Source organism: Carettochelys insculpta, chromosome 6 (assembly GCF_033958435.1).
Source record: "Carettochelys insculpta isolate YL-2023 chromosome 6, ASM3395843v1, whole genome shotgun sequence".
Lineage (NCBI taxonomy): Eukaryota > Metazoa > Chordata > Testudines > Carettochelyidae > Carettochelys > Carettochelys insculpta.
This window is the reverse complement of record NC_134142.1, coordinates 67,588,442-67,615,334: the sequence shown is the minus strand read 5'-3', so window position 1 is coordinate 67,615,334 and position 26,893 is coordinate 67,588,442. Positions and strand designations below refer to the sequence as shown.

General features: G+C 44.8%; 1 protein-coding gene across 9 annotated transcripts in view; it reads right to left on the bottom strand.

Annotated features, from left to right (window-relative positions):
* Positions 1 to 16,927: 16,927 nt before the first annotated feature.
* Positions 16,928 to 26,893, bottom strand: part of SLC8A3 (solute carrier family 8 member A3) — a 179,657-nt gene continuing 169,691 nt past the window's right edge. For 6 of the 9 annotated variants that reach the window (XM_074997170.1, XM_074997163.1, XM_074997167.1 and 3 more), the window contains 2 exons: positions 22,301 to 22,576; positions 16,928 to 20,350 (listed from right to left, as the gene is read on the bottom strand). In XM_074997170.1, the coding sequence (XP_074853271.1) occupies positions 19,974 to 20,350; positions 22,301 to 22,576 (653 nt within the window). In that variant the 3' untranslated portion in view covers positions 16,928 to 19,973. The remainder of the gene's footprint in view (positions 20,351 to 22,300; positions 22,577 to 26,893) is intronic. The other 3 variants (XM_074997165.1, XM_074997166.1, XM_074997169.1) reach the window with 1 other exon arrangement.

Here is a 26,893-nt window from a genome sequence, read left to right as displayed (position 1 = left end):
GAGACACTACAGCAGCATCGTCTGTGAACAGCATGTCTCTGATGAGGACTTCCCGCACCTTAGACTTAGTTTTCAGCCTTGCAAGGTTAAACAGTTTCCCGTCAGATCTTGTGTGCAGCAAGATGCCCTCTGTTGAAGATCCAAAGGCATGCTTCAGGAGGAGTGCGAAGAAGATCCCGAACAATGTCGGAGCAAGCACGCATCCTTGTTTGACGCCGCTCCTGATTCTGAAAGCATCCGATAATGCGCCGTCATATTGGATGGTTCGTCTCATGTCGTCGTGGAACGACTGGATCATCTTGAGTAACCGTGGAGGACAGCCTATCTTGTGGAGCAGTTTGAACAGACTGTCCCTGCTGACCAAATCAAAGGCCTTGGTCAGGTCGATGAAGGCTATGTAGAGTGGCTTTCTCTGCTCCCTGCACTTCTCCTGCAGCTGCCTTAGAGAGAAGACCATGTCAGCGGTAGACCTCTCTGCACGGCATCTGCACTGAGATTCGGGGTACACCCTCTCAGCAATCTTCTGGAGTCTGCCAAGGATGACGCGAGCGAACAGTTTACCAGTGACGCTTAGGAGGGAGATTCCACGGTAGTTGTTGCAGTTGCTTCTGTCTCCTTTGTTCTTATACAACGTTACAATGTTAGCATCGCGCATATCCTGTGGAATCTCACCCTCTTTCCAGCACAGGCACAGTAGCTCACGTAGGGGTTCCAGGAGTGTGTCCGCGGGACATTTGATTACCTCTGGTGGTATACCATCCTGACCAGGGGCCTTTCCTGCTGCAATGCTGTCGATGGCTCTCTTCAGTTCATCCACAGTTGGTTCTTGATCCAGTTTGTCCATTACTGGTTGGAGCTCGACGGCATCGAGGGCTGTGTAAACCGCAACATTCTCGCGTGAGTACAGCTCGGAGTAGTGCTCAACCCAGCGCTCCATCTGTTTGGCTTTGTCAGCAATGACTTCACCAGATTTGGATTTCAGAGGTGCCATCTTGTTCTGGGTGGGTCCTAATGCCTTCCTCATACCCTCGTACATTCCCCTGAGATTACCAAAGTCGGCATAGGTCTGGATGCTGCTGCATAACTGGAGCCAGTGGTTGTTGGCACAGCGCCTAGCTGTCTGCTGTACTGTTCTTCTGGCCTCTCTAAGTGCTTGCTGGGTACTCTGGCTCGGTGAGCATTTGTACTCCAGGAGTGCAGCGCGCTTCTTTTCAATGACTGGAATCATCTCATCAGAGTTAGCTTTGAACCAGTCGTTCATGTTTCTAGCTCTTCTTCCAAACACCGACAAGGCCGTGTTGTAAACTGTATCCCTCAGATGTTGCCATTTGGATGTCACATCGGCGCCCCCAGGGCCGCTGCGCAGATTTTCCTGGAGGGTGTCTCTGAACTTTTCAGCTTCCTCCGAGTTTGCCGTCTTTCTGGCATCAATGCAGGAACTTCCAGCAGGTTTAGAGCGGTACAGCTTCTTGGGTCTCAGCTTGAACTTGGAGCAAACTAGCGAGTGATCTGTATCACAGTCAGCACTATGATAGCTGCGTGTCAGAAGGACGTTTTTGAGGTTATTACGCCTAGCGATGACCACATCTAGTTGATGCCAGTGCTTCGAGCGTGGGTGTCTCCACGACACTGTGCTGTGGCTTCGTTCGGAAGAATGTGTTTGTGATGCACAGATTGTGGTACATGCACAGTTCAAGGAGACGCTGTCCATTGTCATTCATTTTTCCCACACCGAAGTGTCCTAAGCAGGAAGGCCATGAGGTCCAATCAGTTCCAACTCTTGCATGAAGTCACCCAAGATGTACAGTTGTTCACGAGCAGGTATTTGCGCTACAGCAGCACTAAGCACTAAGAACGTCATAGCAGGGCATAGGGCTCTTATTACTGGGGCATTGCCAGCAGTGCAGTGGATGCTGAGAAAATTTGAATGGTGGAGTGGAAGCGTTGGTGGAGGTTTCCTGTGAGTAAATGTAAGAGAGGTGAAGGGAAGTGGTTTTTAAGCTGTATATGTTGAGAGTTGGCTATGAACGTGAGTGGTACTCCGGACTCGGGACCCTCCCCAGTCTTATTGTGCCAAGAGATAGTGTGAGTAGTGCCTATATGAAAGTGAGAACAGCAAAATAGAGACAATGGATTTCAGGAAGGTAGATTTTAATAAACTGAGAGAGCTGGTAGGTAAGGTACCATGGGAAGCAAGACTAAGAGGAAAAACAACTGAAGAGAGGTGGCAGTTTTTAAAAGGGACATTATTAAAGGCCCAACAGCAAGCTGTAGCGCTGCATAGGAAAGATAGAAAGAATGTTAAAAGACCACCATGGCTTAGCCAGGAGATCTTGCAGGATCTCAAAATCAAAAAGGAGTTGTATAAAAAGTGAAAACTAGGACAATTTACAAAGTATTAATATAAGCAAACAATATCTGTACGCAGGGGCAAGATTAGAAAGGCCAAGGCACAGAACGAGCTTTAACTAGCTAGAGACATGAAGGGTAATAAGAAGACATTCTATAAGTATATTAAAAGCAAGAGGAAGACCAACAACAGGATAGGTCCATTACTCAATGAGGAGAGAGAAACCATATCAGGAAACTTGGAATGGCAGAGGTGCTTAATGACTTCCTTGTTTTGGTCTTCACCAAGAAATCTGATGCAGAAATGCGTAACATCGTGAATGCTAGTGGGAAGTGGGTAGGTTTAGGGGGTAAAAATAAAAGAACAATTTAAAAATTACTTAGAAAACTAGATCTCTGCAAGTCACCAGGACCTGATAAAATGCATCCTAAAATACTTAAGGAGCTGATAAAGGAGGTTTCTGAGCCTTTTGCTATCATCTTTAAAAAGTCCTGGAAGTCAGGAGATATTCCAGAAGAATGGAAAAAGATACACAGTGCCCATCTATACAAGGGGGAAAAAAGAACATCCCAGGAAAGTACAGACCAGTCAGATTAACTTCTGTGCCAGGAGAGAGAATGGAGCAAGTAATTAAGGATTTCATCTGCAAACATCTGAAAGAAAAGAAAGTGATAAGTAACAGCCAGCATGGATTTGTGAGGAACAAATCATGCCAGACCAATCTGGTTTCTTTCTTTGACAGGATAACAAGTCTTGTGGATAAGTGAGAAGCAGTGGATGTTGTATAGCTAGACTTTAGTAAGGCATTTGTTATGGTCTCACATGATCATCTTATCAATAAGCTAGGCAAATGCAACTTAGATGGAGCTGCTATAAGGTGGGTGCATAACTGGCTGGATAACCATTCTCAGAGAGTAGTTATGAATGGTTTGCAGTCATGCCAGAAAGGCATAAGAAGTGTTCTGCACGGGTCTGTTTTGGGATCGGTTCTATTCAATCTCTTCATAAACGATTTCAATATTGGCATAGAAAATATGCTTATTAAGTTTGCAGATGATACCAAACAGGGAAGGAGTGCAACTGCTTTGGAGGATAGGGGCAGAATTGAAATGGTCTGAGGTAAACAGGCTGAAGTTTAATAAGGACAAATACAAAGTACTCCATTTAGGAAGGAAGAATTAGCCTCATACGTACAAAATGGGAAGTGACTGTCTAGGAAGGAGTACTACAGAGAGGAATTTAAGTGTCATAGTGGACCACAAGCTAAATATAAGTCAATAAGTGTGATGCTGTTGCAAAAATAGCAACATGATTCTGTGATGTAAGAATAAGAATATAAGAATATAAGAATGGCCATACTGGGTCAGACCAAAGGTCCATCCAGCCCAGCATCCCATCTGCCGACGGTGGCCAATGCGAGGTGCCCCAGAGAAGAAGAACAGAAGACAATGATCAAGTGATTTATCTCCTGCCATCCATCTCCTGCCTTTGTTCTGAAGGCTAGGGCACCATACTTTTATTTATTTATAACTGTATTAACAGGAGTGTTGAGAGCAAGACACAGGAAGTCATTCTTCTGCTCTACTCACTGCTCATTAGGCCAGTTCTGGGCATCACATTTCAAGGGAAGTGTGGAGACATTGGAGAAGGTCCAGAGAAGAGGAACAAGAATGATTAAAGGTCCAAAGAACATGAGCTATGAGGGAAGATTGAAAAGAGAGAGACTTAGAGGGGACATGATAGCGGTTTTCAAGTACCTTAAGTAGGGCTACAAGGAGGAGTGAGAAAAATTGTTCAGTTTGGCCTCTGAGGACAGGACAACTGCAGCAAGGGAGGTTTAGGTTGGACATTAGGAAAAGCTTCCTAACTGTCAGGGTGCTTAAACACTGGAATAAATTGCCTAGGGAAGTTGTGGATCTCCATCACTGGAGATATTTAAGAGCAGGTTAAATAGACAGCTATCAAGGATGGCCAAATGGTGCTTGGTCCTTTTGCGAGGGCAGGGGACTGGACTCAATGACCTCTCGAGGTCCCTTCCAGTTCTAGTGGTCTGTGATTCTATATGCATAGGGTGGTGCTGCTCAAATAGAACAGAGGGAAGGTGACATGAGCAACCTCCCTTCCCAAGGTCTTTTTGATTTTAATGGAGTTAGCTTGAGTCCTGTGGGTGACATGACTAGGCCTTAGAAGGAGGTGAAGGGCTGGTACATGTCAGCAACGATGGGACTGACAGAGAAAAATGTGTGTATTAACAGAGTCTATTGGGGCATTGCTGAAAGAGGGCAGAGTTAAGGTTACATGGGCCACTTTAACTCTGCATTTCCTGAAGAAGTTTGTTTTTTGCTCAACTTGGAGTTCTGCAAGGGACAACAGACCACCAAGCAACCTTAACGTGGTGTTCAGTTTTCTAGGTTTATTTTTAAACTGTCAAGGTTAATGATGTTCAGAGTTAATCATTGTGGCAGTTCTGCCTATTTTGTCCTGCAAGTAACATGCTAAGCCGTCATGCCCCACCCCTCCCTCTGTGCAGATCAACTGCACCCTCCCAGCCCCTCCTCAGCACATCTCTCCAGCCAAGCCCCTGACCCATTCTCTCTACTCCCCCTCCAACCTGGCCCCTTCCCACTGCAAGCAGGGAATGCATCTCTCCAAAGCCTGTAGTTCCTGGTCTACAAACATTTCTATTGCAGTTACCTCCCAGTCTTGTAACCAGAGTCACCTGCAGTGCCTGCAGTGAAGGACAGTCATGTTACAGGGGCATAGTGTTTGGGTGCCCTCTGATTGCCTTTGGGGAGGGAATTGTGATTAAGTTGTCTTTTAACTATGTTAACTGAAAGGTGAGTTCACACCTATCACTCTCAGTGAAGTCTGTGATTCATCCAGACAGTACCTCTCGGTTTAACCATACGACACAGCTAAAGGAAAATGACTTATTTAGGGCACCTACAACTCAGGAACACGCTGGTCAAATGATGCCAAGTTCGGATCACTAAAGCTACCCTGCATTCCCATGAGGCACACCAACTTTCGCAGCAATCCAGTTAACCTTAGAGATTTTAGAGCACTTCCAAAAAGCAAGCATTAATGCATATACAATGGCAAGAATGGAAACCAGCTAGCTCAGTGTTTTCCAACCTGGGGTCCACAAAGGTATTACAGTTGGTCCATGGAGAAAAAAGAGAAAAGATAGATAAAAATGATCCTAGAAAAATAAGTTTTAAATAAATTGGAAACTTACAATCAATTGCTATTTTAAAATTAAATATCTTCCAATAGAGTTATTAATTACTGTCCAAAAATCTATGTTGTAGTTTCTTTTTTCATTTGATGAAGTGTACATAGCGGATAGAATTGGCTTTGATGGGGAGTCCACAAACGCTTTGGGGGGGGGTGATTGAGGGTCCACATTAGTGAAAAGGCTGGGAATCACAGGTCTAGCTGTTTTTCTATAGGGGATGGTGTATGCTTAGTGTAAAAATGGGCACTTTCTTAAATACCATTCTCCGTTTAGCTCTTCCAAAGATTGAATGGGTGTCATGTACTACCTTGGGCAAACTCAACAGCCACAGACCAATTTGACCCTTGATTTGATAGTTTGATCTTTGTACAATCACTGTCCCCACTCCCCCAACTACTTGGCAACTTTTTTTTTTTTTAAACCAAGTGCTCTTTGTTTACCAAGGATACTCTCCAGCCGCCCTTGACTCTAATGGCTCCATGGTTGGGTCTCTAACTTTACCCTGTACTCTCCTGAGGCACCCGAAATTTAAACAATCCAACTATGCCAGCTGGTTGGAGAGGACGTAGAAAGGTTGGCTTTGAAATAGATTACCTGATGCGGTCTTAACAACAGTGGTGCTAAAGCACCACTCTAATGCTCTCAATCACAAGTGTGATCTTTAAGCCAATATTTCCCTGTGGCTTTACAAGGCAAATCCAGTAATAGAATGTTCTGGGTTTAGATGGTTTGTATAAAAAAGTCACCACAGGCCTCATTCTGACAAGAGAGTATACCTCCAACAGGTGAGAAGGTATTCCTTTTTAAGGGCTGTACCAGCTTAGCTGAAAGGATACATCAGCTGCTGTCTGCAGTTCTGAGATAGCCACCTAGGGAGTAACAACAGACTCTGCTGAGTTGAATCTATAATAAAAAATATATTGTGTCCCTCCTAAAGTCCTGAGTCCCCCGCTTACACAAAACCCACAAATGTTACATCATAGCAGGAGTGGATGATACGAGTAATTGCATAAAAGATTAAAAGGAAAAAAGGGGTAAAGAAAATCGAGGAGCCAAGAATTCCACCCAGCTTGAAGTTATCTGCCAGTGCAGCAAGTAACTGGAAGAAGATTCACCAGAGATTTGGCCTCTATATATCAGTAAGTTACTTTGTTGAAAAGAAGATAAGCAGAAGGTATCTATTTTATAAAAAAATATTGTGGTGCCAGAAGCGCTAGATGTTTATAATGTTCTGCAGTTAAGACGGGCTGAGCAAGCGTGCTATCAGATGGTGCTTTAGAAGTCTGACCATTACTGCATGCCCAAGATAAATTTTAGACAAAGGTAAATTTCACATGAGAACTCAGAGCTGAGAAAAGCCAGTTGCAGAATTTATGTTGAATCTCAAACTGTCGACCCAAATATATTATTATGTAAAGCTCACAGTCAATAATCAGAGATCAAATAGTGGTTCGTCTTTGAGACCCAGAAATTAGAAAAAAGAGCATTGAAATACCCATATTTGAACCTGGATGAGGCAGTAGGAATACTTTTGGAGGGAAAACAAGACACTTTGGATGGGCAGAATCACAAACCCTCACCGCGAAGGCAGTGCGGAACAGACATACAAAACAAGCCTGCAAGGAAGGAGTTTGAGGATGACATGCAGAACCGCAGAAAGGGGTGGAAGAAAATACAGATCTCAGCAATATCCCACCTTTGGACAATGTTGCAGCAAGTAAAATTAATTCAATAATTTTGCAAGACTCCAGGCAGGAACAGCAGGAGCAGAGAAAAGACACAACGTGTGCGTGCTATGTACTGGGAGAAGAATAGTGCTGGCAGCACAAAAGTTTTTTCTTTAGGCAGTTTGAATAAAGTCACTGGGGCAAGTGAATAGAACTTTAGTGACTAGCCCCTGGTGCTCAACTAAATGCCATAACGCTATGTTTAAAGGCTTTAAAGAAGAAATGGAATGCATTAACAATAGACATCTAAAGCTAAGGGGGTTACAGTGAGCGCTCATTTCCACTCTGGGCATGTTAACAAGTGACAGTTGGAAAAATAAGACAAAGTATGTGCAGTTGTGTCGATAAAAAAACACTGAAGGGGCAAGGAAACTCAAGTAGTGAGGAGCACTTTCAGGGTGACTTTAAGGGCGTAGAAAAAATGCCCAATGAATAACAGATTGAATTGACAGTCCTTATTTGTCCCTCCATATGTTTCCTTAGGAATGTTCTTTTAGCGCCAAGAGAAAAAAACTGAGGAACTACATTGAGTAGTGGCACTAGAGAGAATCAAGGAAGACCTACAACATGGGTTTGTTCTGTAGTAATTGTAAAAAACAAAGACAGAACCCTTAGGGAGTGCAGCAACCCCGAAGGACTTTGAAAGGCACATTTTCCCAGGCCCCCGAGAGAAGAAGGTGTTGGAGAAAAGAGAGTAGCACATTTATGTACTTTTAATACACTATATGAGGGGGTCGGCAAGCGAAATAGCAAGAAGAGACATTTTTTTCCAAATTCAGTTACAAAATCAATCCTCGAAGAGCTGCAATGCATGTGAATACAAGACCGTCCTTAATAAATAACATCAACCCACACTTTGTTCCCCCAATGTAAGAACTGCGCACACATGACTGGTGTCAGTTAGAAGGTTGTTACCCCCATCTCCAGGCTTTACCTACCTCAACCCCCCAAACTGCCTCTCCTCTCCCCATGTTTAACCCCTTCAGCCCAAACCTGACACCCCCCCCCACACAGCATTTACCTGCCTCAACCAACAAGTTCAGCACACTGCCTCTGCTCCTCCAAGGCTGGTGCCTCCCCCCCGTGGCTCCCCCTGTCAGTGCCTCCTCAGCGCAGCTCCACAGCAGTGGCAGGGACGGCAGGCTCAGCTGCCCCTCCTCCCAGCTCTCCTGCAGGCTGACTTCCTCCACGTGCAGCAAGACGGTGGCTCTCCGGCTCTGCCAGTTTCCCCTGATGCAGCTGACTGCTCCACAGCTCCAGAGGCTGCCGCTGCTTAAACAAAACTAAATTTTGTTTTATCTGCAGGCATTATTTAAGTGGCGGCCACCTCCTGAAGCCAGCCACAAGTGGAGTCAGCAGCAGCGGTGCTTGGAGCTGCAAGTGGCTCTTTAAAGAGCCACATGTGACTCCAGAGCCACAGGTTGCTGACCCCTGCATTACATGAAAGATACCGTTTTTGCAAATTGTCATTTGAGCTGCACCAGACATGCCTCGGGAAAGTGTAAAAAATATTTGAAGGTGAAAAAAGGGTGCTAAGGTATTCTTTGACTTTCTAAGATGGGGGAGAACATGACCATGGGTTACAAAGAGCATAGGAAATGGCTAGGGCAGTAGGAGTAAAAATGAAACGAGCAGAAATGCAAATTTTGGATTTAAGCTATCACACATCTGGAGAAAGTCTTACTGAACACGGAGTCAATAGATCTAACAGGGTTCAATCTATTAAAAATATAGTCTCCAGTAGACAAGGAAGGAGTGCAGAGTCTTTGAGAGGGTCACCTTTGTGGAGAAATATGTACCTAATTGGGCTTGTAGGAGTGTGAGCGGGAGGCCAGGCAAGGCAGGGGGTTAAATAAGGCCCGTTGGCCCAATCAGCCCCACACTGGTTCACCTGTGGCAAGTGTCAGGCCTGGAGGGGTGTAAAGGGAGGAAGCCAGCTCAGTTTGGGGCTGACCAGCCAAGAGGCAGGAGCTGGCTTTGAGGCAGCAGGCGCCACCGGGTTAGCTGCTGGAGGGTGCAGCCCAGGACCCTCTCCCAGTGTTAGCCGATGGCCAAGGATGTTTGGTGAGGTGCCAGCTATGCCCATTTTATACCACCCGTGACTTTAACCGCTAGGACTCACTGTCCCTTCGCGGTGGGCAGCCCGGGCTAGGCTGACGGATGCCCCAAGGTCCTAAACACCCATGACTTTAACTGCTAGAGCTCACTGTCCCTTCGCAGCGGGCAGTCAGGATTGACTGACAGGCGCCCCAAGAGTTTGCCCCGTGGAGGCGGCACAACTCAACGCTGGGCTCTTAGTACTCTCACCTAATGGCCAGGCTTTATAGCCAAAACAGCTGAGGTTCTTTAATTGTGTTGGCTGCTTTACAGTAAACCAGGGAAACAAGTCAGGCTTATGCACCAACGGTTACCAAAAATGTATTAAACTAGATTCTAATCATGTGGTTACAAAATTGCTAGTGTCTACTTATTTAAATGTATAGATGTTACACACACAAACAAGTTACAAAACTGAAGCCACGATCCCAAAGAAAGAAAACAAAGTATAGAGCTCTATTTCAAAATATGTGTACACTAAAGATAGGAGATCAGGTGTGGGTGCTTCTTACCCTCCTTGCATCTCTCGATTCCAGCGGTGCCAAGCCAGGATCGGTCACTCAATTCCGCGGAAAGACGAATAAGGGACATGGCTTAGGGACCCTTTTAGCTGCAGAAGCCTTGGGAGGCTGTCACTTATCTGACCAGCAGATAGGTAGTGAAAAGCACTCAAAAATCATGGTGCTGTAGGTCCCATACTTATACCTCTGTAATCCTTTATTCTCTTTCTCCTTTCTTATGCCAAATTGGGGCTGGTCTGTCTGGGTGACGCCAGCTCTTGCAAGAGTAGTTTACACTTGCAAGGGAGAGAAACAATAAGTTTTGACTACTGGACATTCCTTTTATTAGGGTAAATATCTTCCCACCTAGGATGTTACTGTGTGTGCATCAAGTTATTAATAGGGGCTAAGAGCCATGTCTGTCACAGCTTCTCTGTCTGCTGTGAGCCTAATCGTTGTATATGTTCCCAGAGGCACACGGCAGCAGCACACCTGTGCTTTCTCACAGCTTCAAAGGCTGTGCTGGAATTTACGTTTAGTGCCCTGTTGTTTTGGCTCCCTTGTTCTCCCAGCAATGCTGGTCTGAGAGGGGGCTGGCTGTCTGGCTACACCCAGGTACCAAGGGGAGCAGGGAGCCCCACCCCAGGGAACCCCTCTCCCGCTAAAACAGGGAATTAGATTTTTCAGGGCCACACCCCAAAGACTCTCAGGTGGGGGGCTGCAGACCCACCCAACAGACCCTGGCCAGGGGGCCTGGTGAGTAGGCCACCTGGGCCTAGGTGCAAACCGCCCACAGGGCTACTTAAAAAATGAATAACTTTGGAGCACTCTCACATGAAAATAATCAATGGGTATAGGATGCTAATCTAGACATGGAATTTGAGAAGTTGAAACAGTTAATTAAGAGGACTCATTGGCTACTGTTACATTAGCAAGTTTTGTAGACAAAAACTGGGGTTTTGTTGACAAAAAGCAGGGAGCATCTATACACCAAATGCATTTTGTCAACAGAAGCTGTTGACAAAAAAAGCTATGTAGACACTCCAGGGCCCCTTTTGTCACCAGAGCAGATCAAACGATGGATCCACTTTTATGTGTAGACATGAGCTGTTGACAGCAGTTTTGTCAGAACAGCTCCTCCAACAGTAAGTTCTGTCGACAGTTTGCTGTAGCGTAATGGTAGCCTTAGAGTTCTATGCCTGCATGAGACGGACTAAGGTGTCCGCAGATGCCTCAAAGGGAGTATGGTGGCAACTTTATTACAAAAGTATGATGACCACTGATGATTATGGGGCTATGCTGCCAAGTGATCAATACACTTGGTCACTATGAACAAATTGAGGAGAAGATTTTTCTCATTGGTGCATATTTGCAGGATATTTCAAGTACTGATTTATTGGCAACCAGATACTGCTGAAACAGGAGACATCAACAATATGCTCCAGAACAGAAGGAGGAGGAGGAGGGAAAAACTCAGGCCATGTCTACACTGGCACAAATATTCGAAATAGCCATGCTAATGGCCATTTCGAAGAGTACTAATGAGGCACTGAATTGAATATTCTGCACCTCATTAGCATTAGCATGCTTCCAGCCACGGCGCTTCCAAAGCACCACTTTCAAATGACTGTGGCTGGCCTGGCTACATGGGGGGGGGGGGGGGGGGGTCCTTTTCGAAAGGACCCCACACATTTTGAAATCCCCTTATTCCTCTCAGCTGAAGGGGATTTCGAAATGTGTGGGGTCCTTTTGAAAAGGACCCCTGTGTAGCTGTGCTGAGCCTCAGGCATTCGAAAGCAGCACTTTTGAAGCACTGTGGCCAGAAGCGTGCTAATGAGGTGCTGAATATTCAATAGAGCACGTCATTAATAATCGTCAAAATGGCAATTAGCTTGGCTTTTTTGAAGATTTGTACCAGTGTAGACACAGCCTCAGTGACCGAAACAGAAAGGGAAGTGGAGCTTGTGACAGATCAGCAGACGGCTGGACCACCTGAAGCAAAGCCAGTGGTGTTGGCCTGCAGATCATTGGACGCCACAGAAAAAGCTCAGATTAATTGCGAATAGTTAAAATTTTACACTAAGTTTGGCCTGCTATAGATTGATTGATAGAATTTGATTTAAGTTGCATATTTTCTTTAATCAGAAAAGCGCGATGGAAGGTTATGTTCCTTTTAAGGCTGTATTTAGCTTATCTGCATAGATACATGGGGGTGGAGCAGTGGGGACGACAAGCAGTTCTAACACAGCTTCCTGAGCAGTGATGCCAGACTGGGGTGCCGAGTCTCTAATAAATTTTGACAGAATGTACCGCAGTGTCCAGAACATAGGCTCTTTTGTACAACCAGTGCCCCAGGATGTAGCATTTAAAAACTCATAATTTGCTGATCATCTGTATCCTGAAAGATGTGTTGTAACAGTGTATGTGAAGTTACACGAGTCCAGCATATGGCTTTATTAACACAGGTTCCAAACTGATGTTGGCAAACAGGTCTGTCTCAAACAAAAGACTGTGTGCTATGCTTAATTTGCATTTAAGCCATAGCACTGATCAAATAGGAAGTGACACAAACGAAGCTCAAACAGGTGAGGAACAGCAGCAGGTAACAGCTCTTCCCATAGAATTTTTGGTTTCACGGTACCCAGGTGGAATATTGCCCACTGCCCATCATATTCACAGCATTTGAAGTGGAAAAAAGAAGCGGTATTTAGATTGTGAGAACAGCTCCTGACCTAAGAAGTTTGCTGAGGGAGACTGTTGCAAGCATGTGGCGAGGGAACTTTTTGCTTTGAATTTAACATTACTTGTTTAAAGTAGCCAATAGTTGCATTTTCTTTCTTTCTTGTAACCATTGTTGACTTTGAGACCATGCTGATCAATCTCTTTGTAGTTCATAAACGTATTTTATTGTTTTATCTAAACTGAAGCGGCTGGTAAAATTTATTTGGGGTAGCAAGTCGTGTGCATATTATTTCTAGTAAAGAAATAAGCTTTATATATTTTGTATTGTGCAGGAGAAGGCTGGTCAGAACAGGACATATATTTCTGGCGGGAATCTGAGGCTGGTGTTTGTTGGCATCACCCTGTAGTTAAAAAAAACCAGCCTGGTGACAGCCAGAATGTAAGCCAGGTGTGGTTGTCAGGCCACATGTATACACGGGATGTGGCTTAAATACAGGAAGGTTGTGAGCAGCCCACATGGGAATTCCTTCAACAAGACGTAAGACCCCCTAAGGTTGCAAGCAGGTGTAACATAGCTGCTCATTAGTCCAGCTTGCACCATGATATGGCTCAACAGTCTTCTTTAACCACACCCTACAAACACTACGATAGATCTGTTCAATAGGCAGTTTGTTGATTGTCTTGTAAAAATTAAAAACATCTTGCTTGAAAAAGGTCATTTTATTCCAATTAAATTAGTTTATATTATTAATGCTTTAAAGGACTTTCTAGCCATGGAATTTTGATGAGTGCTGTTGGCATTGTACAATCCTTATTGACAGTGGACACAAAGTAGCATATTGCAGAGTTAAGAAGCTGGAGGATGGGAGGGAAGAGTACAGAATAATACATTACAACTTAATCAAAATTTCAGGTGCGGGCCTACACACAGTTGGTTTAAAATTGAAAAAGAGACAGAAAAAGATTTTTCAAAATGGCTGGTTCTGTGCAATGCACTTTCTTAGATTGCTCAGGTGAAAGAGACATTTTGTTATAAGACTCACCTTTTGTGTGTTACTTTAAAACATGGTAAGAGTCAGTCTAACAGGAATTAGACCTTTCAAGAGACGTCATTTTACTACATCCAGGCTCTGAAAAGAGCAGGAAAATTCAGACCCATGGGTAGTATGTAACCTGTCACTTAAATCACCTTCTGTACAGGATCCATGGAGGATTGCTAAGGTAATGCTAGTTTTGGTTTTTGTGATTGCTAATTTAATGCCTGGCTCAGATTGGCAGTGCCCATTGAGGTATTTTGTTTTCCATTGCAAGAATATCTGTCACTTGAAGGATTAGCTCATTTCCGTGCCGTGAAGGGTGGGGGGGGGGGGTGGTCTCTTACATGGTGGTGCACCCCAGTCCTCACTATGCTCTTCCTGCGACATGTAATAGCCAAGGCACCTGTGGGTCGCGTTTCCTGTGGGCTCATTGGCATTGCTGGGTTACATGTGTAGGTACAGGGGTCTGCAAGACACAGGCAGTCAGTCTAGTTGCTGTAGTGGTCTTTTCTGGCTTCATGTGCTATGACTGTCTCTGACCATTACACTACTTGATCTAGCTGGCTTGGACAGCAGAGGGTGGAAAGCTCTTAAGTGTGATACATGCTATTTCTCCATCTGCTAGTTTCAGAGGTGCTGAGCACCCACACGCACTGGAGTCCAAGAGACAGCTACAGCTAGGGCCTACTTTTCATGCTGCCCAAGCCTAAGCTTAGTCACAGGGCTAGGCAGCTAGCCCTCCCCATCCACTAGTAGCCTGGTTTCACTCTATGGCTGAATACTTTGCAGCATTATACCAGCCCAACATAGAGTTGGCCCGGGGGGGGGGGGCGGGGCCCTCACCTGTATGCTTTGCCACCTGTCTGTCAAACTGGGTGCCTTTGCGCAGGACTCTGGTTCTAGCTCACACGAGCCAGGATTGCACAATGCAGCTCATCGCATACAAACCCTTGTGTGCTACTGAAAAATCAAAGTAGCCGCTTTTCCAATGTTGTCTTCCCCACAACAGCCATTTTACAGAGCCTCTGCCATGCCAGAGACAGGCCTACCATGTGTCAAGTTCTCAGAATGCGGTCAGGGCTGGAGGACGAGGGCACAGGTTGGAGAAGGTGGAGGTATTTGGAGGACATGCTGGAGTGAGGGGGCTTGTGTAGCTGTATAATGGCATAGGGTATTTGGTGGGTGCAGCAAGGGTCTGGTTCTAGTGCTGGGAGGGTGTTCATGTACTGAGGTGTGTGAGCTGGGGCTGGGTTAAATGTACTGGGAGGGCAAGCTGGGGAGTGCTGTAAGACTGTATGGGGGGGGGGTGCTGGAGGGTGCATGGGGAGAGCTAGCTTGTGGACGGCATGGAGGTGTACTACAAGACATACCTGGGGTTACTAGAGGAGAGTGTTCAATGCGCGCATGGGCTGATAGAAGGTCATACAGGAGTCTTCTGGAGGGTTGTGTTTATGTCTGTAGTTGTACTATGTGGTGTAGTAGGAGGTGCTGAAGTGGGGCGGGCATACGTGTACCAGAAAAAACAGCTGATGGGTTCTTGCAGGGCTGTGCTTATAGGCGGGGGGGGGTATATGTAGTGGGGAAGACACTTGAAGGATGTCATATGTACTGGGGTGCTTGTGGGCTGCTGGAGTGGATACGTGGGGCTTTACTGTTTAGTTGTTGGTGGGACGGGGGGGGTCACTCCATTTCACCCAGAGTAGGGCTTACCGGGACAGCAGCCACAGGTGTCTGCCACATCCAGGCCTCTCTGTGGGGCTCTTCCCCTACCCAGGGTGGAGGCCAAGTGTTGACAACTCCAGGGGAAGGACCAACTGGGAAGCAGACCACCTTTCTAAGCTGCAGTGGCTGCTCCAGCAAAATGCTATTGCTGCCTATCTGGGGGGGGGGGGGGGGGGGGGGGGGGGGGGGGGGGGGGGAACAAAACACCCACCCGGACAGAGAATTGAAAAAGCGGCAGGGGCTGTAGCAAGCTTGCCAGCGTCAGGTGTTTCAGGCAGTGAATTAATTCACCACTGACAATGGTAACATGAATAGCGTTTTCATTTGGATTTTTGTGGTGTGTGCATATTAGCCTGGCTCAGCAACCCACAGGTTGGTGCTGGACTAGCCTACCATTGCTGAATGGCAGGCCCAGAGCAGCTGGGCAGGCGAGGGCTCGAAGGACTGCCAGAGGCGCAAACAGGCAGGATAAGAAATGCCAGGCAGCAAGGAGCTGAGAGACCACGTGGAGTCAAGCTGCCTGGCCCTACAGGCTGCAGCTGCCTTTGGAAACCAAAAGAGGTAGATTAGCAGGCAGCGCATAACTAGAGTTGCTGAGCGTTGTCTGTGCTTGGTTTAAGACCCCCCAGCACTGAACCGTAGTGGAGTGGATGTGCCTGTGTTCCCCCTACTGGCCTCCTGGGAGACTGGGTTGGACATTCCCCAAGCCCCTGGACCGGCTGATGCTATGGGAGAACTCTCGCACACAGAGCAAGACTGAGGTTAGTATCTTTCCTAGCCCAGCCAATGACTTTTATAGAGACATGTATAGGAGGCCCTGCCAGACTGGATGAATTCCAACTCCAGTTCATGTATGAATACAAAAAAAAGCCTATTTACAAAACTGTATTAGGCTAAACTCAACCTGACTAGGCCAAGTTTCTTGCAGTCAATAGGGGGCACTGGCAGAGCTGACACTGTCTGTGGGGCTCCCTGGCACATCACCGCTTTCCTAGTATTGAGGCCCCGTTGTGAGGCTTGAGACTTGGTCAGTCACATTGTTTGATGCCACTTTAATCTTTGACAGTTGCTGTGCAAAGTACTTTCATCCCCTTGGCGTGGAAAAAACTATTATCCCTGCTCTTATTATTTATTCATCCATCATCTTCAAGCAAAATCCAGTTTGGCAGCAGGCAAGCTTCAGCCACTGTGTGAAGAAATTGAAATGCTTTCTGGGACCCTTACAGCAAGGCGCTAAGAGAGCTTTACCAGTTTTCCTGCAGTATCTTCAAGGGGGAAAACCAATCACACACAATTAGTAGTTCCAAATATTTCCAGCCCCTTTAAATTTCACACCTGCTCAGAATGCCTTCCTGAGTCATTGACAGTAGGTGCAGAGCAGCTGCTTTGGTTCCCCAAACACCTCCTCATGATGCCCATATGAACTCTGCAGTCTCATGCAGCCTGCAGCTGTCTTATCCTGCAATAAGGAAAGGTGAAAAGGAGGGATTTGTACTCCTGGCGAAAGACCTGTAAAAAAAAGTGTGATTTTAAAAAAGCAACACAGCAACAAAAAGAGGAAAAGCAGCTTTTATTCCAGACTGAGGCATGAGGCTGACAGGAAAAGCTACGAGTACGGAACAATGGCAATGAACCGAGCAAGCTCTAACTAATGAACACGTGAGGAGCTCCTGTGTGCAAAACATCTCACCTGGCAACGTCAGGTGGCTTATTCCTGCAACATCCAACTGAGGCAAACAGGAAAAGAAAAAGAAGAGGGGGGGGGAAAAAGATAAGAACAAATGTTTCCATGCAAATTTCCAGAACAAAAAACAAACAAAAAAGGCAACATTTTGTTTTTCTTGTATATCGAATGATGTAAAAAAGAAAATAAAATTAAAAGCAACGCTCAACAGATGATGTTGGCCTGGAGCAGTGTTTCCTCCATGCGTTTAAGGGTAGCAAAGTAAAGGGCTGGCAGTAGCATAGTGCTCCTTCCTCCCATTAGCCCCCCCGCCAACTTCCTTCCCCAAATGATCTTAATAAAGAAACTGATGAAAAGCACGTTTGATACAGCACAAGCAACATAACAGCACTTCAAAGAACCAAGCCAGGTTCCAGCTAGGAATGGGAGAACTGGGCTGGTTAAAGTAAGAACCCATCTGAACCTCTGCCCCAAATTCAAACCCTTTTTCCCCACAAGCTGTGGTGTTTTCAATTTGTGCACCTCTGCTCACTGGGTTGAGCCAGGATGAGCATGGCAGTGTTGAACTAGAACAAAAGCTGTTCTTGTATGTCCTGACAGGCCCGAAGCCAGATGTACCAAAAAATCTCCGTAGGCCACCTACACTTGTAAGTTTTTTTTGCCTGATTTTTGCAGACCCAAGATGCTCTGACAATGTGGGTGATAAACATTCAGAAAACCTGGGTTCTTATTGGCTTCACATCTTTTAATGTTCACCCAATGCTAGTTTCAACAAAGCAACCACTGCTCATATCATGATCAGAGGGAAGAAGCTTGTCTTCCGCCCCACTTCATGCTGTTTGTAGATTCTTGATACACATCTGTATGAAAATAAATAATTCATTTCTCAGTTAAGGATCATTTTCACACTTGTCCCTGCATCTGAGATAATTTTGAATCATCTTGTCTGTAACAAAATAACAGTTCTCAGCATTAGTTTCCCTCCGTGTGCTTTTGCCGAGCCTTTAAGGCATCATCAGTGCATTGGCTCACTCTTATGAAAAAAGAAAAAAAAAACTCTCTCCATTTCGTGCTTCACTCGCTGATGCTCCAGGGCTATTTCATGAATAACATGTATGAAGAAGCTATTCCCCTTTTACAGTACCTAAGTTTTTGACAGAAGAATGCATCTTCATCTTAAAAAAAAAAAAACACTTTAAAATCATGAACCTGCAATACCCTTTTCCAGTTCTTGCATTTAAGAACTATGTTCAGAGCTAATACATTTGGATAGATATAAGTATAGCTTTTATTTTTTTAACCAATCCAACAGTTCAAGTCACGTCACAGCTGTTTGATTTAATTCCTGATATGAGATCTTGCTTGTAGCCCCCCCCCCCGCCCCTTTTTTCATTTTTTTCCTTTAAAAAAATTCACTTAAAATTGAAAGGGTGTATTTCTAACATTAACCTAATATGGCACAGAAGTCCTAAGATCTGTGGCAGTTTTTAAGCCTCTCTCTCTCAAGCTAGCAAAGACCAGTGGAACCTTGATCCTTTTAATGATAGGGTGTTAAATTGGCAGACATGATATAAAGCAAAAGGGGACATGACCTGTACACTAGAAATATAGTCATAAGTTGGTGTCCTCCCCACTCCCCCCTCTCCCCTCAAGGTGACTGGTGACGTCTTTGTTCAGCATCTCTAAGCCCAATGAATTATAGTAACCAGATGTGGATCGTCATCTACTAGGACACAATTGGCTTTAAACATGTAGGGAAAGCAACTGGCTCTGATGCCAAGAGAGGGGTCACAGAACATTCTCTTGCACCTTTTCCCTTTGGTAAACATGGGTGTTTTCTAAGGACAGAGTAAACCCTTTAAGATCCCTTGAAACCATTGAGAGGCATCTTATGCATCAAAGCGTCTCATATGCACCAAAATGAGAGCACAGCCAATTATTTACACACATTCACCTTCACGTTAAAGCAAAAAAAAAGGAACATCCTGCCACCCTTCCACAACTCAAGCATGATACCATTATGCTCCTAAGGGATGTGCACTGGTTTCCCTGGCTCCTTTTGTCCAGATAGCTGGTGGAGTCTATGTATCTGTTCATTTCTTTACTGGTTACAATTGAACATTTTCCCCTCCCTGCAGCACCACCGGTTTTAAGTTTTATACATAAAGAGAGATGCCATACTCAAAATATACAGGATACATGTTATGTTGGAGGTCTTTGTGGGGGGAAAAAAAAAGAAAATCCCAGGTGGGTGCATGGGTTACTCTGTGCTCCAGCCATCATCATTGTTTTTTCCTGCCTGTGTGTTTGTGTTTGCACTTCAAATACATCGTCTCATGATCTACTTAAAGAAATGAAAGAGAGGAACAGATAACAGTGAGCCATTTGACTGTGACATTGGTTCTGTGGCTTCAAAAATGTGCAGTTCCACTCCAGCACCAATGGCAGCTTGAAGCTTTTGGTTTTGATTTTTTTTGACATATGCTTGTCTAGTTAAAAGAAAAGCATTAAAGCAACGTGTCTCCTTCTTCTCTCCCCTCCCACCCCCCAAAATGAAACCTTGATCCAACTTATTTCTGTAAGTGTTAACCTGTTTAAAAACACATTATACCATTTCATGATGGAGGAGATAACACAATAACATAAAGAAAATGTGATCTGTGAAGGTGACTGAAGACTGAGTATCACTGAATTGGGTCAGTGACTGAGTTTGTGTTTGATTTACTTAAACATCTTTAGTTTATTTTGTATTTTGATCTTGGTTTCGTTTGATAATTTTGCCCTTCTTGCAGCCCAGTTCTCTTCTTGTCTGGGCAGCTGTGGAATCTCACTGATCGTTGTCACTTCTGGTTTAGCAACGCTTGGAGGACTGGTGTCCAATGAGGTAACAGAGGAGGGGGATCCTTCCCTCTCCAGCTTCATCACCCTTCCACAGCTTAGAACCCTTTGATGTAACAATAGGCCTCCAGCGTGGCGAAAAGAATGTATAGGAGCCACAGGCTCACAAAGAGCAAAGTTGTGGCAAGTCTGCACCCCCTGGGGCCTCCTAGTTCCCCTCCAAGGTGAGGCCGTCTTCGGTACAGCAGGACACTGATGCAGACAAAAGCAAAGATGGTGAAAAGTGTGACGGAAAAGGCCAGTGTGCCAGCTGACACATGGAACTCTTGTCCCCGGGAAGCCCAGTAGATGGCAGCCACAGACCATGCCAGTCCGATGCCCAAGAAAACGTTGACGGCATTGCTGCCCGTGACGTTGCCAATGGACGCATCAGCGTATACATCCTGGATGGCGGCTGCTTTGCTGGCAAAAGTATCTGGAAGGTAGAGAATTGAATTAATAATAATAATGAGATTGGGCTGCCCACAGTTGGGGGCCCACCCAGTTTTATTGTGAAAAAGCAGGTACGAAGTGCTGCAGCTGAACTGACATACCAACACCCTTTTCTGAGGGCGGCAGATACCAGATCTCTGTAGCTGCAGAGGAGTGGCTTGAAAATAGGCCAGGTTGAGAGTTCTATTAACAGTCTCATGCCATTTTAACACCCTTCCCTTAAAGTGTCACACAATGGGTAGGACTACACAGCAAAGTTATTTTGAAATAACAGCCATTATATCAAGCTATCTATCCTAACCTCTTCACAAATGCAACTGCTATTTCAAAATAATGTTGAAATAGTGGTTGGCTTATTTTGAACTTGGTGAACCTCACTGAACAAGGAATATGACCTGTTTCAAAAGAGGGGCTGTGTAGACAGGGAGTAGAGCATTTTTCAAAATAAACCACGGGCTGGATTGCGAAATTGTCTCTAGATGCTGTGTGTATTTTGTGTGTAGCAGCGTTATTGCAAAATAAGCTAGTCCAGAATAGCTCTTCCAGAATGTCTTATTTTGCAATAAAGCTGCTGTAGACAGACCCTAAGTTGTCAGATGCTTACAGGCCTGGCTTGGCCTTCATTGTGCTTTTGGAATCCAATGTATTCTGCCCCCATGCTTTTTGGCTGATCATACAGCTGCGGCACTCAGCCTTCCAGCCAGCAAGGTGCTTATGGCTCTTCTGCCAGACACTAGCAGGAGTAAATGATACAGTGCCAATGAACTAGGAGTAAGGGCCACTTCCCAGCTGAGCCCTTGACAGCCTAACAAGCTGTTGCTACATCGGAGACCTGTGAACGCATCAGAATGAGGGAGGGCTAGTGGATAGCACTTTTATTAATTTACATTCACAATGGGGAAGGGACAGACTTTAATTCTGAGTGAAATTGGTGCTCTGCAACTAGGGTAGATTTGACTAAATATGACTAGGCACATTTCTGTCCCCAAGCTGCCATTTGCTACCCTTTGTTTTGGCACCTTTGCCTGGAAGTGGCCTCTCAGAACTGAAGCTAGTAGAGGAGTTAACTACATTGTAGCGGGAGCCTGGCTAGCATTGCTGTGCCGAGCATGGCTAAAACTAGCCATGAACACTTGGCAGTGGGGGCTTCAGTACAGGATGTGCCAGCCTGGCTGCATCCATACTCGCGTTGCTAGTCCATGCTGGGGTGCATGTCACCAGCTCTCCATGGCTAGTTTTGGTCATGTCAGCTAGAATTATGGTGGGGTGGGAGTGCCTCTTTAAGGTGCAATTGCACCTCCCCAGCTCTTGTAGCCGTAGCTGTGAAGACAGCACAGACGGTCGCAAGAGAGAGAAGGACGTTCCCTGTTGCTGCTGCTTCTTGTACTTCTTGTCCCTACTCCCATTTCTCTGAGTTGCTATAGCTCCTAGGAGTCCCAGTCACAAACCAGGATCCTGCTGTAGCCGGAGCTGTACAAAAATATGATGTTGAGGTCCTTGATGGCACAAGGACCTCAACACTGTCCCATTGTGTCTGGTGTGCTGCTCTGAGCAGAGGATGTTTGTCACTGCCCTGTCTCCTAACATTCACCACCTCTCCATAGCCAGACAGAATCCAAAAATCTGTCCGCTAACCACAGCTTTCAGAGAGCCTCCTCTGGGGCATCATGAACCACAGGGTGGCAACAGCTTTTTCCTGGGAAAGGAGGGAGTGAGTTTCCTCCCATTGCCTCTGTTCCAAATCAGATTTCACATCTCATACAGCATCAAAGAACCAGTGGGTCCTGAAACACCCAAGTTGCCCACACAGAGTTGTGGCATAGAGGGGGCCGAGCTCCTCTCAGATTGGCTCCTCCCAAGCATTGGGCTAGGACAAGGGTACTAACTGTCTTATTTTGTCCTACTGCCATACTTTTGCCTGTGGCCTCCTTACCTGGTACTGAAGTGCCAAAGGCCACAAAGACAACAGCAGTCACTGAGTCCTTGAGGCCAATAGTGCAACCGAAGTGGGAAGCTAGGTCTCCAATAACAGCGGTGAGCATGCCGATGATCAGGATAGATACCACAAAACAGGCCCAGCCATTGCAGTACTCCGTGGGTGGCACACAAGCAAAGAGCACCTTCCAGAAAACGGTCAGGAAGTGCATGACATAGTCAAAGCAGGATGGCAGGTGCTCCTCACCAGACTCATCCTCATCATCTTCACCTGCTGCAAGCAAAGCAAAGCAAGAAAGAAGATCACCAAAGGAAAATCCCAGGTTTCCAAATGTTGCTGCACATTATACCCTGAAGTCACATGGATTATGTTCTATTTATTGATCCTCATTGCAGCCGTGAAATTTCACTGAACTCACACAGACAAGAATTTTAATTTTGTATTTGGCCAATGGGGATGGAAGCCTGGGTGCAGTCTGGATGGTTTTCAGAAAGAAGAGAACAAGCCAGGAAACAGCTGGATGGTATTGTTTAAAGATAATACCACTAAGATTCAATCAGTGAAGGATCATGAGAGAATGCTAACTCCTACTTGAAGGGAAGAAATGACATGTTGACACTTGGCTTTTTCTGATGACGTCTAGAACTCAGGGAGACGGCAGCAAAGAAGCTGTCTTCTGCTGCCACAGAGGTGATGGGCAAGCAAACATTTGCCTGCTAATGTTCCTGCTCTCGGATATTTGCTGCATCACAGCACGTACACCTTGGCCAACTTATCCCTCTCCCAGAGGTTTTCTACCATGTCTGTGGTGGTATCACCCTCAGTTAACATTCTGATACTATCAATGAAATAATAGGAAATATACGTTCAGCAGCACCATAGGGGGTGTTCCTGAGGCATCCCAGATCATGCCAGGAAATGCCAATCTGGATGCACATTAGGAATTTAGCAGCAGTTAAATTCTGCGGTATACAGAGAGATAGCCAACAGACAAGTGCATGCAAGTTTTCCTTCATGTTTGTTTATTTGGAGGAAATAAATTCTTCTGTCAGCTTCGCCTATGCTCTGCTTACCTGGGTTTAGTGATGGGGTGGGAAAAAGGCTGAGGATAATATCATGTTTACTTTCAAATGGCATCAGAGCACTTGAAAGTGGATCAGCAATCACAGAATCATCTCTTAACATCCTTAATGTTGTTCTTGTACTGGTACACAGAGGAATTGACCATATTTGTCACCATAGCAACACAGACAGCATCATGAAAATAGTGAAGGCCAGTGAGACCTATTTATCTTTTCTCAGATGACAGACATAAATGAGCACTCAAAATTGAAAGGCAACAAATTGTACAGGAATAATAGCAAATACTTTCTTATGCAACACATAATTAGCCTGTGGAATTCACTGTTAATTGGTAACGGAGAAGCACAAACCTAACTACTATTCAGAAAAGGAGCAGAAATTGATAAACTAGATGTAATATGAGAAGCTCAGCTAAAATTACAAGCTTTCTAAATCTCCATCTTTCTGAGAACAGGCAGCAGATGTGAGAAAGGACACTTTCCAGTCATCTGACAGTATAACATATCTAAGCATATTATGGGGGCTGGGGAGGTTGTATGGGCTCTGGAAAAATCTTCCACAGGCCAGTTTCTGACACAGGATGACAGACTCTCACAAGTGGGTAGTTCCAGCATGATGCTTCCTAGGTTCAGTCTCTCTTCCTATTGTTACGTTATCTTTATTGTTACTAATAATAGTTAGTTAGACAAATCCAATTGTGGTGACTGGGCCGAAGGCTGAGGACTGCACATGCCCATACTCTGAAGGGAGAGAGTGCCAACCTCCAGTGACCACATACAAGTACATTAAAGCTCTACTCAGCTGTAACTGCTAAAGTTGTCACCGCTTCTCCACACCATACTACTGGTACTCAAGACAAAACTTCCAAATTCTGAATGGTAATGTGTCCTGCAAAGGCATTGTAAGAATTGCCCCAGGACAGAACTTGAACCTTGGTTGGCTCCTGGATTTAAAGAGTGCTGATTATTTCTTATGAAAACGTTATTGTGATAGGAACAAAGTTCTGCGTTAAGGAAGAATGCTTGGCCCATAAGCCAGAGGTCAATGGATGAAATCTTCTCCTTGTTAGTCCTGGGCTGCTGCTTTTGACTTCAGTACAAGGTATAACTACTGTCAGAAGGAGCGAAAAACAGACTAAAGGGCTATTTAATTTACCAGAGCATAACAGGAACCACTGGCTGGATGCTGAAGCCAGACAAATTCAAACTCGAGTTAAGGCAGTGAAGAGACACAGCATGACTTCTAAAAGTAATTACCAAGAGACCACTGAGGCAATATTGGACAAAACCCAAACTAACTACAATACCTTTCAGAATAAATGTACAAGACATGGCCAAAGCCATAGCCCAATGGATATGTGGCCCGCCAAAGATGCAAGATATAATCAATGCACAAAATATGGACTCGGGAACTGATTGCTATAGAGAGTCGAGCCATTATTTCTGAGAGCTATCAATGTGATGACACAGAGGTCATCTGGCCAACAAGTCTGAATATTAAAGGAAAGACTAATGACTTGAAAACTGTCGCAGGAACAGTTTTTTCAAGATAACAGGCATGCTATTCCGGCATCCCTGTACACCTCAGCGCAGGAAGAATATGGGGATGCTTCAAGAAAGTGCTTTGTTTCAGCACGTGGCACTGTCTAAATGGCACCACGTGCTGAAATGGCCTATTTCAAAATCAACTTGAAATAAGCTACACAATTTGCATAGCTTATTTTGAGGTGAGGCTGTCATATAGACACAGCCACAGTACCAGAGCCAGAAAAGAGACTATACCTGCTATAAAAAGCAACTGCAACAGACACACATCTTTCAAGAAGTTCTAAGTTATATGAGGATCAAATTGGCCCAAAAATATAAACGACAGTAAGGAAGTGAGAAGAAACTACATTTAGGTGCATGGACAAGTGAATGAGTCAAATGGATTGACTCATAATTAAAAGTGATTGCATCATAATTCCAAATGCAACAAGAGCAGAAATCTTAACTCATCTAGAAAAGACATTAATGGCTAACTAAATGCCGTGAACAGGCCACCCTGCCTGAGTCATGGGCAGGTACATCAGCAAGGACATAAAAGAATAAAGTATCTGCATGTGAACACTCCAGATCTCTCAGAACACCACAACACAAAAAAATCTTTTATAACAACCCCTCTACCAGACGTACCTTGAAAGCGACTATCTGCACATTTATGCAAAGTCAAAGAAAGCATTATCTAGTCCTTATGGACTGTTTTTCTGGCATATAGAAAGAATGTATTTGAAAGATATAATATGTCGAAGTATTACTGTATTGAGAAACAAATGCATTTTGGCTCATTTATCAGAAAAAAACAGCGGTGGACACAAGGTACATTTCACTATAGCAGAATTTCAGCTTTTCCAAATGAAATGTGATTTTTTCATGTTACTAGCAGTCCACATTACACCCAAGTGAATGGGGTAGCTAAGAGAGCTCTATGGACAACCAGGAAAATTCCTTCAGCAGGAAGAGCCATTCCTTACTCTTTTGAGGTACACACCAACATGTACACACCAACATCCATAGGAGCTACTGGGATGCAGTACAGCACAGCTCCAGAGGGGAAACACACTGGGATTTGTTTTTGAAGTTGGCACTGTAGTTCTATCTCCAAAAAGCGGCCAGACATGAAGAAAGCAGGCGATCGGATAAAAAAGCTGAATACTTTTACTACAGAATCAGTTAGAGACCTGGCAAGTCCAGAACCTGGTGGACTGTGTTTTGTCAAACTGGACAGAGAAAAATGATGAACTGCAGCTATCCTAAAGGAAGAAAAGAGAGTACCTAGATAATATAAGATTGAGACTGACAGTGGAGTGTTAAACAGAAACTACCAACATCTGCAGTTTGTGTTACTGAAGGATCGCTCAACAGAGCAAACCCTAAAAGTGACACATGCATACCAAGAAAAAGATGCATAGGAAGTGGGTCTCACTCACAAAAGCTCATGACTTAATACACTTGTTAGTCTTTAAGGTGCTACAGGACTGCTTATTTGACCAGAAACAACAAGAAGTCCTGTGGCACCAAATGGACTAATAGTTATTTTAGAGCATAAGCTTTCACGGGCAAAGACAAAGCTTATGCTCCAAAATATCTGTTAGCCTATAAGGTGCCACAAGACTGCTTGTTGTTTTTGAAGATACAGACTCACATGGCTACCTGTCTGATATTTGACCAGAGATAGTCATTGCAACTACTAGACAGCCAGATGACCAAGCTGTTATGCATTCAGGTTGTGTAATTAAAAAGCCAGTATGATTCAGACTTAACAGACTTATGCATACTAAACTTTAAAGATACTATACATTTTATAAATGTGAATGTAAAACATAAAGGGAGAGATGGAATGATAAAATTGTATTCAGCCGCTAGATGGCACCATGTGTAACATATCTTGCCTGACCTGGGAAGAGTGATACTTAAATGCACTGCCAGGTATCTTAAATGGAACTTCCATCTCTTGTTGCTCTCCTTG